Raw genomic sequence first — 17,639 nt, forward strand, 5'->3', positions numbered from 1 at the left:
GAGAGAGAGAGAAGAGGGAACATCGCTGGAAGGGCCGCCAACAGCACCACACTGAAACCATTCTCCTTCAAGTGAGGTAGACCTTCAATCACATTAGGTAAAAAAAACAAAACAAAACAAAAAACTCTCATCCTCAGCTTGCCAGCCTCAAAGACCTGAGGGTCTGGACTGGGCATAAAAAGACCTTCCACATAGGAATTTGACTCCTGCTATTGGGATGATCCTAACTTTAATGTTTTGGTGAATTATTATGCAACCCAAAGCTCCAAGTAGGTAGAACAAATGACCAGGACCCAGGAGTGAAATTACAAGGTGACATCTCCACACGGGCCTGGCACAGGCTGGCATCAGATACAGATGAACTGCCCTGGCTTTGCTTTCCTGCTTATGCCAAAATCCAAATGGAATGAGGAGTTAGGCTGAATTTTTTGGCTGCACAGAAAACCATTAAAGCCAGATCTATTGGAGCAGAGGCCAAAAGATGCAGAGGCCTAAATGGAACTTCACAGACATCTGACACTAAGTGTCTGGGTTTTTTTTTTTTTTCCCTTCTTGGAAAGAAGCAATAGAGGGGTGGAGCAGGCAAAGCCTGTAGCCCTGACTCTCTCAGCCTGTAACTGGGGGGAAGTGGGGCACTGTGAGATGCTGCTGGCTGGGCTGGGGATCTTGAGGCCTGGGTGTTCACTCCTGCTGCATTTTATTGTTTCACTGAACCAGAGTCTCTGCCTTGGAAAAAGCTGCAGCATGTGTGGATTGAGACAACCTTCATTCTTTGAAGGATTAGGCTGGCATACCCTTCTTCACTGTGGGGATTATGTGCTGCTTTGTTTCCTCTATGCTCTGCCCCTGGTTTATGGCCACAATGGCCAGGGTCCAGGGCTCTCAGCAGGGTAAAGTCTGAAGAATGACCTTGAGACAGGGGCTTGCCCATGGCTGCTGCCAAACCCAGAGACTCTGCTACTCTGACCAGAGCCCTCCTTCCCCTGGTGGACATGCTGGCCTGGTGGACACATCGGCAACCAATTTTCTGAGGGGGAAGAGAGGAAACTTTTTCCATGAAGGGAAGCAGGGGTAGAAAAGATTCTCCCCAGTTCTTATAATACAGGAGAAACTTCTTATATATAAAACAACCTTTAGTCTGTACACACACACACACACACACACACACACACACACACACACACACGATCCACTCAAAATAATTCAGGAGTAACCAATCAAAACAATGAGGCAAACCAACGATGTCTTTGAGAAAGGTAACTAAAAGATCTGTGCCAAATTGAAGCATTCATTAACTAAATTCCTCTTTTCTAGACTGGGACACCACTCTTCCTAAGAATTTAGTTGTTAAGGCTGGTTATGTATGGTCTCTTCTCAGCCCACCCGCACTACAAGTACATTTTGATTCCTAAAACCATTTCTATGGTTTTGTATCAGAACTGACTTCTAAATATAATCATAAAAATTATGAATTAAATTAACTAGTGTGCCCTGTCCACATCAGTATCCCTGGAGACAGTAGGACACAGGAACACACATCCAAGGAATTAGCTATACACACTAATTCACAACTAAATAAGAGTTGTGTGGAGGATAAGCTTGGAGTTAATTTTTTTAAGCGTATCAAAGACAACGGGTATTTTTTTTAATTACTCCAAATTTGCAAAAAACAACTATACTCTAGGAAAGTTTGGTTCAGGGGCTGGAATGGTGGCTCAGTGGGTAAAAACACCAACTGCTCTTCCAGAGGACCTGGGTTCATTCCCAGCACCCACACAGCAGCTCGCAACCATTTGTAATTCCAGTTCCAGGGGATCCAATCTTCTGGACTCTGTGAGCACCAGTCACATACATGCTCCACAGACATCCATGCAGGCAAAACACCCATAAATCTCAAACTAATAAAAAGTTTAGTCCAAACTTTAAAACCAGGCAGGGCTTCCTCAAGACAAGCAACACACTATTCTCTGTCAGCTCAAAGAAGGGTGATTTTACTCCTGTGGATAGTCTTCAATGGCATCACACACACTGTCAGAGGTCCCTGTCTGAGGTGATGCAACTGTTTATCAAAAATGTTTTCAGACTGGCTCCAAACAGCACCCATGGCTACAGTGCAAGGTTGTGACTTGATTCTGGTGACCACAGGACAAATTATATCCATCTAACCTTGCAAATTCTGCACCCGTTTCCACTTCTGTCCCGATAAAAATCAAAAATTAAAATCCTTCAGTTACTGGGGGCTCAGGGAGTGAGCTTTGCCAACCCAGAGGGAGACACGGAGTGACCGAGACATCACCTACTGAACTCTGAGCATCCGGGTCTTAATGCAAAGATCTCCCCCAGTCACCCTGTTTTCATCTCATTTAATATTTCACTAGAAATTAGCTAGAGGTGCATTTACACTGTACAGATGCCATTTGGTAACACTCCAAATGATCTCATTGAAAAAATATTAACCTACTTTTCATCAATGTCCAGAAGGTACTTTTTTCTTGTCTCACATTAAAAAAAAACAAAAGGAAAAAGGGGGCAGAGGTATGTGTGTCCCCAAATGCATCCAACCCAACCTGAAAGCTATTAAAAATCTTATCCCCTGTCATTTAATAAATCTCAGAACTGCCCACCTCCTCTGCTGGGATTAACAGAGCTTTGTGGATCAGAATGTTGGTGTGACTGTATACGTAAGCCTGTGCTCGGACGTAGATGCTGGTCAACAATTCCTGAAGATTCAAAAGAATTCTGGCTGCAATAAAAAAAATTACTGAGAAACAAGGGCCACCTCCCTGATGACTGGCCACTGGCTTAGGCACAAATTGTCAAGAGGACGGAACTGCTTAGTGTCCAAAGAGATGAAGGACTGAGTGAAGTTTATTTCAATAACTAGGGTTTCGTCAAATTCCTTCTTTATATCTGTGTGTCTATGTGCACAGACATGTGTAAGGAATGCATGTGCTCGCTCCTGTGTGTTCCTGGGTGTGGAGACCAGCGGCCAATCACAGCTCTTGTTCCTGCAGCGCCAGCTCATTTTTTTTTTTTTTTTTAACAAAGAGAAAGGAAAAGAAAAAACTAAACTACCTGCAGAAGCTTAGATTGAAACGCTGGTGAGTGAGGACCACGGGGACCACGGGGACCTGCCTCCCCGGAGCTGGGATTACAGGCCTGTGCCACACACCCAGGGTTTGTTGTTTTGAGACAGGCCCTTTACCATGTAGCCCTGGTTGGCCTAGACTTGCCTTGGAGACCAGGCTGGCCTTTGACCTCACACAGACTGCCTGCCTGCCTCCCGAGTGCTGAGATTAAAGGCAGCACCACGGGGTGCAGCCACGTCCATCTTTTCCTCAAGCACGGGTTCTAAGGGCAGACGTGGGTCCGTCCTGACAGCTGACAGGCGAGCACTTCGCCGCCTGAGCCGCTCACCAGTCCACAAAGCTTACTTTTTATTGGAAGTTTCTTGAAGATTTTGGCATGTGAAAAATTAGCTTAAAATTCTTTTCTTAGATGGTGTTAAAATTACTAATTCATAGCTTGGCGGTGGTGGCACACGCCTTTAATCCCAGCACTCGGGAGGCAGAGCCAGGCGGATCTCTGTGAGTTCAAGGCCAGCCTGGGCTACCAAGTGAGTTCCAGGAAAAGGCGCAAAGCTACACAGAGAAACCCTGTCTCGAAAAACCAAAAAAAAAATAAAAAAATAAAAAAATTACTAATTCATGCTGGAATAATTACATACACTAGCATATAACAGTATGCTAACATTGTTAATATAAAAAATAGTGGAACCTGACATCCCCTGCTGAGAGGCCTCACTGCCCCAACATCCAACAGCACTGGTCAGCTGAGGGCTGCTACCCATGACCCAGAGGGTAGTTCATAGTGCATTCTGTGACAACGGAGACTAGAATAAAGTATGTGGGGGGGGGGCAGTAAGACAAACAGTAGACAGGAAAAGAATTCCAGTGAGGCAATCACCCTGCTCACCTTGTGTCTTCAGTGTTCAGAAATAGACTTGGAAAAAAGAAGAGACTCAATAAATAGTTGGATGAATGAATGAATGAATGAATGAACACAATACAAGTTCCGCTTCCTAGGTTTCCCTTTCCAAACTCTAAGTGTACTTGTGGTCAGCAGGAAGGTTAACTACCAATGCACGTGGTATTTTGAGAGAAGTGGAGAGACACAGAGAGAGAGATAGACTACGCTCACATGGCCTTTATGGCACGCTGCCTTAATTGTTCTATTTTATCATTAGTTATTGTCATTAATCTCTCTGTGCCTCATTTGTAATTTGATCATAGATACGAATGTATCGTAAAGTACAATAGGATTTGCTGCTATCTGTGACTTCATGAGGAGGCCAACGCAGATGAAGGGGCGCTACCAAAAAAGAAGATCAATAAAAAGGAAAGGAAAACACAATCACCAGTGAGGAGCGAAGAGCGGGGTTCACAAAACCGTTACCTAGTCTCCAAGATCAAAGCCCTCACAACCAAAAGCAATCAGCTCTTGATTATCCGACAGGGCCCCTACTCCAGCAAGTCGGGGCTCAGATGTCCCCCAGAACTCGGTTCCCTGTGGGTTTTGGAGATCCCGAATGTGCGGATATCCTCATAATGAACTCTGGCTCTGCTTCAACAACCTTCCCAAATATTTTTAAATCAAAGCTTCTTACAAGTGATGTAAGAGACTCACTTTACTTCCTCTTTCTCTGGTTCCTGGGTCCTGTTCTCTCTGGTGCCGGGGCTCCAAGGCAGGGAAGGAAGAGCCAGGCAGACTTGGGGGTGGGGGAGTATGGGTTATCTGGGCCTAAAATCAAACAACCGATGTTACACACAGAATCAACACCAGCTCTGGGAATGCCCCAAAAACACAGAGTCAGGGAGGAAGAGCTTTCTAGAAGGAACAATGCTTTTTTTAGGAAAAAAAAAATGTTTTAGGAAACAACAAACAGCACCCTGCAAAAAAGGCACCCCGAGCCCAACACAGAACTGCAAAGTGCAGTGTGCTGGGCACACGGCGTCTAAAGGAGACTGCCATGCGTCCTGAGTAAATGGCCTATGTTTGAACGCGCAGACCAAAGCAAAGCGCCCTTCTCCCTCCAACCTCAGCCCTTGGCTGGGCCTCTTCCCTTCTGACTAAGGGCGCTATTAGTTACCTCTGCTCTGTGGCTCACAGGAAGCCCCTGTAAGGCCTTCCCATGAATGCTCTCTACCCCAAGAGCAAAAAGAGTTTCTGGAAGCCAAACCAAGGGTATGCATATGTTTAGGCCAAGGGTGAGTTTACGGGGGCCCCGACGGCCCTGGTAGACAGTAAGGAAATGGCTCATAACTCAGTCTTTAAACACTGGCCCGCGCCACCTGACTCTGAACCTGAAATAAACTGTCCCGGGTCGTGCATATATTCTGTAGCCTTCTCATTTCTCCAGCTGTGGCGATATCCACACAAACAGGGCAAACCACAGGAAACCAGGAAATGTGCCGATTCCAGCTGTTAGAAACAGGGAAGTAAATCAACCCGCAGCACAACCCGGGATGATTTATGCAGGGAACCATACACAGGGGTGGAGTTAGTAAGAGAGTTATTAGGAAGGAAGACAAAGGTCTCCGCAAAAGGAACACCATAGTCCCCGCACTTTGACCAAGAGAAAACACCACTGTTAAATCATTCGTTGTCATAAAGAACAACAGAAGCCACGGCAAGAATCACCTCTTCACTACGGTTTTTCCAATCCTGGGCTACATGGGTGGACTCCTGCCCAGTGGAAATGGGTCTCCCCGACTCTGCCTGCACTAGCTTCCGGAGTGAGCATGCGCACAAAAGGTTCTGCGCAGCGTCCAGAAGGGCCCTGCCGGGGGTGACTCATCCACTTGGCAGAGGGCCTGCTACTCAGCAGTGAGGATTCCCTTCTCCAGGTAGGCCTGTGATGCCAGCTCGTACCCCGATGAGCACGGGATCCACAGGGTTGAATTACACACGCGGATCTTCCCTTCTTTGACATGAATACGCTAAAGGGAAAGGTTAACACGGCAGTGAGAAGAAAATGTTCTAGTCTCATTAAAGAAAATAAGGATTTTTTTTTTCTTGCTCTTCCTCGCCAGACTATCTCTGGAGTAACAAGCAAGGGGAAAGGCTAGGTGGGGGAAACACCCATACAACCAGGACTGATCAAGGCCCACCTGCACCTAGCAGGGTGTCCTCTGAGAAAAAAACGCCAGCAGTGCTGTTAGTCAGGTGTAACACACACTGCCGTCAGAGGCCTCCGGTAACTACGCTCTGCTTAGCGCTGTTCAGGAGAAGCAGCCGTCAAGGGCTTGATTGTAAGCTGTTGACGCCACAGTCTGCAGGCGGTAAGATGAGGTCTGCAGTCGTCTATTCCAGGTACACACAGAAAACAGCATGCAGGCAGGGACGTTAGCCTTCAGCACACTTCCTAGGTATTTTGTTCACTATCCCACAGGAAGAGCTGGAGGCCACACCCATCAACTCCTACCCCTCCTGAGCACCCTACCCCATCTCTCAGGATCCAGACTCCAGGCTGCCTCAGTTCAGAGGCAGCCAACGCGAAGGCGTAGCCTATGAAATTCCTTGCAGAGGGCTTGCCTAGTTTCTGGGAACACCAGCCAATACAAATTTCCGCGGCTCTATTAACATATGCAGCTCTGCAAGAAGGAAATGATAATAAAACAAGAGCCCTTTTGAGTCTGGACTTTCTGAATCCCGGCTTCAGTGTGGGAGGCAGGAGGAAGCCGGTTAAGAAAGCATAAAGGGCGGCCAGAGGGGCGAGGGGGGGATGGGGGAGTGGAGGTGCTGAGTCCAGGCCCTGGGGGCTCGAGCGTGCAAAGCTCTCCTGGGGGTGGGCAGAGCAGGCGGCAACAGCCATTCAGGTACAGGAGCCTAAGAATTTGTAAGGAGTGTGCAGAATTATAAAATAACAGAAGGGCTCTTCTGGCCAGAGACTGAATGAGATTGGCTGTATAAACAGGGTTCTCCCTCTTTCCTTTTGGCTGAGAGGGGGACAGTCTTCCAGGGCTGCAGACAGGGACTTCTCACTCAGTCCTGCTCAAATGGACAGAATAATAATGCCACTGTGTGCCCTCTGAGCTCAACAGGATTTCTAGCCCTTCTAGAAACCATATCTTTGCATATTTGTCTCATTAAAGTGATTTGTTCCTTATTTATATAAAATGTATGTGATATTCCATGTTGCTCCATTTCTCTGAGTTTACAGATGATTTTCAAAGTGTAAATTCCTTATTTGGATTTAGTCACCAGTTTATGGACTGTGTGAGTACATCTACACGTATGTACGTACATACACACATACATACACACATACACACATGTGGAGGTGGGGTCAAGAAGTGTGCGCGGCAGTAAGAGAAGTGTTCTGGGCTTTGGTTACAAGCCCACTTCTGGTTGCATCCGTTAAAAACCATTTATCAAGTTAACATGCAAAAATACTTGGTCATCACCCTGAGAATGCTAAAACACAAATCAAAAATTAGAGAGGTCACCACAACTGGATAGGCATAATTCAATAAATTAGGTTTCATAGGCTTAATATCCCTGCAAATTAAATGACACTCCGCTAATATAGGTGAAATGAGTTTTCCTTTTCATATGAAACAACTCTACATTTAGTTAATTTTTAGAATTACAGAAAATACAATGGTGCTCATAAGCAACAAAGGGAACAAAAACGGAACCCGACTCTATCAAATGTAAACACTTCTGTGTTGTGAGTGGAGCTATGGTGAAAACCCACCAAAATGAGAAAAAATAATCTGCCATTCATCCCGCTAATAAGGCTTATGTCAAGAATATGAGAAACTTTAACAAGCCAAAAACAAAACAAACAAACAAGCAAAAATCCAAAAGTAATCCAAGTGAAAAGTGGACACAGAACCTGAACTGCTTCAAAGGAGACGTTCAGGTATGAAGGAGCACGTGGTGCTGTGTCAGACGGCATCCTCGCTAGGAAGACATCATCTAACCATAGTGAAATTGCTAGGTTGTGCCTTTATGATGATTCCAATAAAAAAGATGGCAACGAGTTCTCATGAGGACATGCAGAAATTGAAACCTCATACATTACTACAAGAGATAAAGAATGCTGTTGTTGCCTTGGAAAAGACATTTGGCAATTCTTCAAGATGTTAAAGGGAGTGCCCATTTAACCCACCAATACACAGTACTTAAGGATATGCCCAAGAAGATTAAAACCCTAAATCCACATGGAAACCTGCACAGGAACAGCCCTAACAGCAAAGGCTGGGACACAAATAATGTCTCCATTAAAGGATAAAGAAGATACAATGTATCTATGCAACTGTCAATATTCAGCCATAAAAAGGAATACCGAATGGATATGGAGGAGCCAGTGAGACAGGTCAACAGGTAAAGATGCCTGCCACCAAGCAAGGCAGCTGGAGTTCAGTCTCTCGACTCACTTGGTTGAGAGAACCAGCTCCCACAAGTTGTCTTCTGACCTCCACATCAGTGGTCCCCACTCCCAAAATAAATAACATGCTACCTGAAAACTAGAAATACAGACCACTGGTTCACCGTAGGCTATGCTGGCTGGCCACTGAGTCCCAGGGGTCCACTTGTCTCCACCTCCCCAGTGTTTGGATGCTGAGTGCACACCAAAACACCTGTGTTTATGTGGGTTCTGGGGTCAAAATCACATCCTCGCTTCACTGGAGGAGCTGCATGTGTCCCCAGCCTTCAGGGAAGCTCAGGCTAGCCGGAAACTCGTCATCCTTCTGCACCTTGTCTCTGCCTCCAGAGAACTATGTTATAGGCCCAGACAGCCATACCAGGATCAATCAATAAAAATCTGTTTTATTGAAATAGCATTAAAAACAGAACAAAATGAAAAACGAACAACCAACAACCTGGAACCTTTCTAAAGCCCAACCCGAAATAAGTCCATCTCCAGTACAATGCCATGTTCAATAAGCTTCTCCACGTGTTCAGAAAGGTGCAATTCATAAAGTAGTTTCCAGTTTGAGTCTGATTAGATTGTACCGTTGTCATTTTTGTCCTGGCGAATACCTCAGCAGCATGAGTCTGAGAATGTGATAAGTGGACGGAATTCATAAAACAAGTAGACAAAATACCTTCTTATTGATATTTCTAAATTACCTAACATTATTCTTACATTTATTTACTTATTTGTGTGTGGGTGGTGCCTGTGCCGTGGTGCATGTGCGTGGGTCAGAGGTCAACCCGTGGGAGCTGGTTCTTCCATCCTGCAGCCTCGGGGGACGGAACACAGGCTCTCCTTCTCGGCGGCAAAGCCCCTCAGCATCTCCCCAGCCCAGCCCTTTAGCACTTCATACAGATCTGCTAACATCTCCTCAGCCACAGGGGACTTCTGCAGGCAAGCAGAAGCACAGGAACTATGTAAACTTAGGTTTAAAAATGTACTATGACTGGGCAAGGTGGTGTACACTTTTAATCCCAGCACTCAGGAGGCAGAGGCAGGCGGATCTCTGTGAGCTGAAACCTAGCCTGGTCTAGAGGGTGAATCCCAGGAAAACCAGGGCTATGTAGAGAAACCCTGTCTCAAATAAATAAATAAATAAATAAATAAATAAATAAATAAATTTAGAATGTTTGAAAAGGTTTCTATCTTTTTCATTACTCAATTAAGCAACTTGTAAGTTTGATGAAGGCAAGTTTTATGATGATAAAATAAAACATAATTTTCATCCTACAGATTATTATTGATGTCACAGTATATTCTACCTTACATCTTGCACATGTCTAACACCCATGTGTTAAAGGCTGATCCCCCCAAGTGGTACCGCTTGGGGAGGCTTAAGCAGGTGGGAACTTAAAGGAAGCCTTCAGGTCATTGGGGGAGTGCCCTCCCAGGAGACTGTGAGACCCTGGGTTCTTTTTTCTCTCCTTTACTTCCTGACTATACTTGGTAGAAACACTTGCCACAGCAAGAGGCTGGCTGGCCACAGGCCCCGGCGCTGGGGCTGATTACTCCCGGACCTCCAACCTGAGCCCAGACAAGCCGCTCTCCTTTGTAAGCTGGGTAGGTCATATATTTGTCAGAGTGAGGGACAGTTAAGTGACTAAAGACACACTGCTTGAAGTGTGCAACATGTCAGTACAGTGTACTCATGCATGAAAATCTCAAAAAGACAAAATAAATAAAAGTTTACACGAAAGTAGTACTACTTTCCAAAGAAAAACAAGCAGATCCACGAGTAAACTGTTTTCAGCCTGAAAATTAATTTAGCTAAAATCTTTCATTTTTTTAAAAGAAATTCTTCAGAGCAGAAAAGTCTACAGTATGGTGGCGTTTGATGATGTTTGCAGTGACGTGGAGAGACTTTCTCCAAAAACCACGCCAACATGCCCAGGAATAGTTCAGAAATTTAACGGCAATGGACATGAAGAAAGTGGCATTATCCAAGGTTCACAAGTAGAGCGATCTTGATTTATCAGGTATACATGTCCTCCTTCAAAAAGGTTCTAGATGCCATCATTTCATAATCAATTAAAAGGACTCACCACAGAAGAACTGGCTCTTTTTCTAAAGGAAACGGGACATTTAATAGAGCCCTGTCACCCGTCAGCGTTCAACCTGGAGCATTCTTTTCAGAGGGCCCGAACTCGCTCCTCAAGACACTTCCTCGGCACACTACGCTAAAGCTTTAGCCGTCAGGATCACTTGGAAAGGCTGTCAAAACACAGGCTGCTCCCCACCCCACCCCCACCCCGAGCTGTGAGGACTTCACCAGCTAAGCCCAGAGCAGGCCCCAGGAACGAGTCTCCGATGCCCTAGCAGCTCTGAGAGAGAGTTGGGGCTGGCCAGGCCACAGCCTGGGTGGGCAGCCTTCCCCTGAGCTTCTTTCTACCAGAAAGGGAAGGAAAGTGGGCCAAGGCCTCAGCACGCTTATACTCAGTGCTGAAAGAGCCTGTTTCTGCAAGGCTGGGGTGGTGCGCACACTGCTGTAGCTTCTGGGTTCCTGTCCCTCCCTATACTGTCCCCCCGAAGACTCATCCCTGGACATTCTTCTGCCCCCCCCCCCCAAAGTCAGGACAGACAGCAGACATGTCTGCCAGCAGGCCCTTCCTTACCTCAGACACAGAAGGGTCCACTGAGGGGTCCCCATCTGAGCTGAGGTGGTCCACTAGAATGTGGGGCTATCTGGCTGTTCTTCTGAACGAGGGGTAACCTCAAAAGCTGTTGACAACGACTGCTTCCCACCTCTGGACTGGGCAGCAAGGCCCACCTGCACGCCTGGAGAGGCCCAGTGAGGGGGAGCAGCTCCTGGGTTCTGAGGGCCCGTTGCATCCTGCCTGGGCCGGGAAGCCAGGCCAGGCCCGCTCAGTCCGCTGCCCTCGTTTCTTGCTAACTACCGGAAGGGGACTCGAACACAAGCAAAGGGCCAGCTAATACTGGGAGGAACTCAATCTTTGTGTCCTTTTCCTGGTCACCTGAGCCCACCTCAGAGAGTCAATTTCTTTACAACTTCATCTTTCTCAGGTCTAGCTGGGATCAGTTTATTTCCTATTCAGAAAGAGAAAATCAGAATGGCTGTATGGCTTAGAAGAAAAGAGACCAAGGCTGGAGGGACGGCCCAGGACAAGAGTTCAGTTCCCAGAACCCACTTTGGTGGCTTATATCCATCAGCTCCAGGGGATCTAATGTTCTTCTGGCTTCTGAAGACACACACACACACACACACACACACACACACACACACACACACACGCCAATAAAAACATGTCTATGCAAGTAAGTAAGGAAGCCAGATCCTCATCTGATGCCTTCCATCACAGTCCACCTTGGCTTCTGTGACAGGGGTCACAGATTGGCTAGACTGACTGGCCACATGGATGCTCCATCTCCCAGTGCTGGGATTAGGGAGGCCTGTGGCAAGGCCTGGCTTTTATATGTGATCAGGGGATCTGAATTCAGGTCCTCAAGCTTGCATAGCAAGGACTTTACCCAATGAGCCATTTCCACAGCCTGGAATTCGTACTCTTTTTTTTTTTTTTTAAATATATACTTCTAACTATGTGTACAGATGGCAGAGAAGGGGTATATGGATGTAAATGCAGGTACCCGTGGATCTGGAGCTACAGGTGATTGTGAGCTGTTCGACATGGTGATGGGACCAAGTTCTTGTCCTTAGTACATGTCCTTAAGCAATGAGCCATCTCTCCAGGCCCACAATTCTGATTTTTAAATGTCATTCTTTTTTTGTTTTGTTTTCCCCAGAGACAGGGTTTCTTTGTGTAGCCTTGGCTATCCTGGAACTATCTCTGCAAACTGTGATGACCTTGAAATCAGAGATCACCTGCCTCTGGCTCCTGAGTGCTGGATTAACAGTGTGTACCACCACCACCGCCGCCCAGCTTAAATGTCATTCTTAATTGCTCCTTTAGGTTTGTCCAAATGTGCATGATACAGTCTACACATGCAATGGCAATTCTACATGCAATTCTACATGCAATTCTACATGCAGAGAGAGGCAGCCTCTGCTTACCTCTGTGCACCTACCCACTTCTCTCAAAGCAGAGCAGTGGGTGAACATCCCACCACTTCCAGCATCATGCCACATCTGTGACCACATTTATGACATAAGTTTACAAGGTCACCAGACATCACTAAATTAGTCTGAAGGTACCTTGACTAGCGCTCCCAACATGTCTAATATTACATATCCTCAACGCTAAACTCTGAAATATTGGCCTCTTTAGATGAAGGCTTTTAGGAATTATCTTTGGCAAGCACAGGCTTAGCAGGGAAGTTTGATGATCTGGGTTGTTTGTTGGGTTCACATAACAACAGGTAGTCACAGACTTCTAGTCATTTCCTCAGAGTGAGTTGTTTTCTTTATGGTGTCAATTGACTGTGCCCAGCTGTTACACACGCAACTTCACAATTAACAACTGGAAAGGGAGTCTGAGCCACACAGACCACAGAAGGTTTAGCCGGGCTCTAACTCGTGTGTGTTTCCCCCAGAGAACCTGAGTGTCTACTTGGAAAGCACCCTTCCTACCCAGGTTTCTCCACCTAGGAAGAAGTCTCGTGTGATGTGTGGCTGGGCCACGTACCAATCATTCATCCTTATGGAATGAACATGAGCTAATTTAAACACGGAAACAGGAGACAGCCCAAATCATTGACGAGTTTCTTCTTGTTAATTCACTGAAAAGCTATGTAAAAAAATTAGTACGAAAAGAGAGAAGGAGAATCCTTTTCCTGAGCTGTTCTTTGAGTCAAAACGGAAAGAAATATAGCATCTCCATACAGTCCTGTCACTCTAACACTGTTGTCTCCCTGCCTTATCTGAGGCTTCATCCTCCACGTTGTCCGCTACTTCAGTCAACCGTGCTCCCAAAATAGTAAATGATAATTCCACAACAAACTATTTATAGGTTTGAACAACTTGTATTATAATACACTGTTGTAGCCAGGCGGGGCAGTGAATGCCTTTAATCCTAGCACTCTAGAGGCAGAGGCAGGCAGATCTCTGTGAGTTCCAGGCCAGCCAAGGCTATATATTGAGAACTGTTCTCAAAAAACAAACAAAGAAAATTGTATTTGCTAATTTCTTACCGTGCCTAATCATAAATGAAGTAAATTGTACTTGTTAGTTTCTTACTGTGCCTAATCATAAATGAAGTATTATCGCTGCTAGAATGTGTGTGTGCGTGGGGGGTGGTGAAGCGGGGTTATAGGGTCAGTGCTCTCTACGATTTCAGGCATCCACCAAAGTCCGTGAATGCATGACCCCCACTGGCTAAGAAGGGACCCCCATAGCTGTTTCACACAGGTTCCTTCGGACCAAAGGATTTTGCAGAAAAGTAAAGAGACTGTAAGTGAGACTGCAGGGTGGGAAGACATGAGGAGCGCTCTCCACAGAATGCCTAGAACAAGACCGGCTTTGGGAGGTGGATGCCTTCTCTCATCTGCAAGTTGCTGACAGTCCCTTACTTGGGTGTCTTTCAGGGCATGGCTGTTCAAACTGTTAAAATAATATCTTGAAGACAGAGAACTTAAGACTTCTTCCTTGCACCCTCCTTTTGCCTTAATCTATCAATCTATTAGTGAAGAGAAACACTGGTGTTTACTTTTTTGTTTTGTTTGGTGACTGGGCCTCACTACATAGCTCAGGCTGTACTCAAACTCACAATCCTACTTGGTCTCCATCATACTGGAATTACAGGCATGTTTCTCTCCACAGAGTTTAATATCCACTTCACTCCTAAGAAAGGAACCTCTTACCTCATGGCTTTGGAATGAAAAGACATTTGTTTTTAACCCACTCACCTAACTTAGGACTTAAAAAAATGTTGTGACATGGTATTTGCTAGAGCATTGCAGGGCTATGATTGCCTGAACGGAGTCCACTGCTTATTTTTCCTACACTGGACAGGCAGAGGCTACATTGAGATAACAGTAAAGAACTGCAGCCATCTTAAGGGCATGCGACTTACTGTACTATTCCACCAGGAATAACAGGAAAGTCTCTACCCTTAAAAGTCTCTTACTGTTAACTCTGTTGGTAATTATTTCAATGGACACCTGACCTGCTTATGAAATAAAGAAGAATAGAACTAATGCACTCAAAGAATACAGTCTCAAACACTACTGATGAGAACACAGAAATGCGGGGATTTGGATGCATGTATCCTTGACCCAAGTCTTGTCTACATAGCATTTTTTTTTTCAAGAAAGAAACCAGTTATCAGTCTTCATGAAGCTTATTTCCACATTATGAAGGGTGGTTGCCCTTCAGAAACAGGACCATTCATTCAGCTATTGTTAAACCCCGCTGCACATACACTCAATAAAAGTCAACACACACACTTGCAGCCTTCATTGCTCACAAATATCATTAGATGCTCATGACAGCATTTCTCTCTTGGGGGTCTCATTATTATCTAGGAAACAGTTTCCTATTTCAGTCTTTCCTATCACATCACCCAAAAGGATGAAGATAAAATATTTTCTTTAAAGACCATCTGCCCTGAAATCTCATTCACCACTTTCACAATCTCTTCCCATGTGGTACCAGCCTCCTCTGCTCTCCAGAGCAGTATGTAGTAAATTCTGAAACTGCATATTAGCTGGCAGAAGCTACCATCGAGGAGGGCACAGGCGTCACATGACTGGGGAAGGAGAGTTTAAGCCATTGTGTTGGGAGAGCTACCTCTGAAGAACAACAGAAGTGGGTGCCCTCTTTGGACTGACTGAAGAATAACATCAACAGAGGGATGACTCCATCCCTGAGATGTTTTGGCACAGGAGGGAGACACAAATGCACTCAGGTGTACGGGCTCTAACATGACTGTTTCAACTCCCCAGCATTGTGATCTTGCTAGACCCCATCAGTGTACGATAGGCTGGTACCCCATCACGGCAGAGTCTGGGGAAACGGGTCACAGTAAGACCACAGCGATTCAACCACGCTTTACCACTAGCAAAACATGTTCCCTTCAAATTTCAGTGTGCTCTGAGTTAACATCAAAGACAAGAAACCTCAACCCCACCAACTGGCAGATACAGGAATTTCAACTGTTCTGATATGTTGACTCTAAGTAGATCACTGTTAATTTCTTACTTTCCAACCTCCTAGTGAACCGGAAACACCACTTTCAGGGTTGCTGCTGAAGTTACAGATCCCAGAGGAGTCCCACGAAGGCAGTTCCTGCTTTCATCGTCCAAGCACAGCAAGTTCCCAACAAAAAGCAGCTTTTGATTCACATTAGCATTTCACACACAGTGCCTCAAAATTACCTTCAGGAGGCAGGGGCCCGAGTCAGCTACGACTTGACAGGTATGGTTGCCAATACAGCTTTTTCTTCCACGTTCTGAAAGTCACACCCTGCCACCAAAAAGACACTAAACTTTCTACCTGTTGTAGAGGACCAGGTAGATGTTGCTACCAAAAATCAAAATACTCTAGCTTCAATTTATAGCCCGTTTTTTCTTATATCCAACAAGTTGAGATTACATTTAGATATTAGTGGAGTCCTCCATTCATCTAAGAACAGGTTAACTATTGTAACATCCCATCAGGAAGTTCTCTATTCTTAAAAATCACTCATTGCTACTCTGTTGGTAATTTCTTTGAGTGCCATCTCAACTCTCAACCAAGGAAAACATTTTAAAGGTCCTTAAAGACTATAGTATAAATGCATAAAAGACATGGGATCTTCTCTTAAGAAAAGGTATTTTGATCAACCAGAAGAAATGCTGTGAATGTTATTAGAATCCATTTAAAATCGTGGCCTAGATCATCTCAGATGCCAGGGGCGTTTTCTTATCGTTTCTAATAACACTCAGAAACAGAAAGCTGTACCTAGATGTGGACAACAAACCAAGAAACAAACTCACACATCTAACAGGTACTGAACCAATGTCTAGACAGGCAAGAAACGACCAAACTCATGCATGTAACCTGCACGGGACCTGAAGCCAAGCGAGCTGATCATTCCTTAAAGTCGCCGTTTTCCCGCTGTCATCTCCATCGGGTTAATTATAAGCCATGCAGGAAACGGTCCAGTTGGCTTGCACGTGAAACGGCCAGAATGGAAATATTTTAGAGTATACCGGGTACCTGAGAGTTTCATGAGGAGTTCTGAGGCAGCTTTGGCAGACATGTCCCGCCTCGGCACGTTCCCCTTGCCTTCCTGGGGTGTCAGCGGGTCCTCGGGGAGGCTAGGGGCCGCCACTTCCGGTTCCGGGCTGAACACGTAGCTGGACCGAGGCAAAGGCGTACTTAGAGGCTCCTCTTCCTTGGGCTCCTCCTTCACTTTAAAATTAAGATTCATGGGCTCCTTCTGGTTCGCAGCTGTCAAAAAAACAAGAAGGAAGAGAGAGAGAGAGAAAGGGAAAGCGAGATATATATAGGTATATGCATCTCCCCAGCTCCCTCTAAGATGCCCACACTTCACCTTGTGCTTAACAGCCGGAGAGACCAAAAAGGCCAGGCCCTGGGCACATCACTGTACCTTCTTAGACAGTGCGCCCCGCGAGCCTTGGCCTCAGTTGCGTGTGAGCTTCAGCATATATTAAACCCGGGGTATTTTCAAAAGTGTGGTCTTTACAAAGCCTGTGGTCATTTTCTCCTTGGTTTCTTTAAACATCTTCCCTGGACACGCTGCTGCCTCCCCGGCCTCTCAGCACATTTTCCAGCTAATTCTATCATTAAACAATGGCTCACGAAATTATTCTGCTGTCAAATATTGAAATAAAATCAGGAGTCAGCAGCGGTATCTATAACTGAACCTGGGGTGAGTGGAAAGGTGAGAATGTCGAATCTGCCAAAAAGAAAAGCAGGACTAGAGATCCACTGTTCTCACCTTATTATCAATGGACAGTGCTGACCAAATACTTTGTATTGTCACCATGAGTAAACCTATGGTGCAGGGCTGAGGTCATCCTCACATACAAAATGGGTTTTTATTCATTCATTCATTTATTAATTTATTAATTAATTTATTTATTTATAGTTATTTTAAGAAAAAATATTTTGGAGCAATTTTAGATTTATAGAACATTTGCAAGGCTCGTTCTAAGAGCTTCCATACAGACTTCCCTGGCACTCCCTAACAGTGGCATCTTACTTAATCACCATACACTTGTCAGAACTAAGAAATTC

General features: G+C 45.4%; 1 protein-coding gene across 1 annotated transcript in view; it reads right to left on the reverse strand.

Annotated features, from left to right (window-relative positions):
* Positions 1-17,639, reverse strand: part of Znf827 (zinc finger protein 827) — a 180,611-nt gene that overhangs the window by 100,351 nt on the left and 62,621 nt on the right. Inside the window, 1 exon segment of the mRNA XM_028892888.2 lies at positions 16,596-16,829. Coding sequence (XP_028748721.1) covers positions 16,596-16,829 — 234 coding nt within the window.

The sequence above is a fragment of the Peromyscus leucopus genome, chromosome 5 (genome assembly GCF_004664715.2).
Source record: "Peromyscus leucopus breed LL Stock chromosome 5, UCI_PerLeu_2.1, whole genome shotgun sequence".
NCBI lineage: Eukaryota > Metazoa > Chordata > Mammalia > Rodentia > Cricetidae > Peromyscus > Peromyscus leucopus.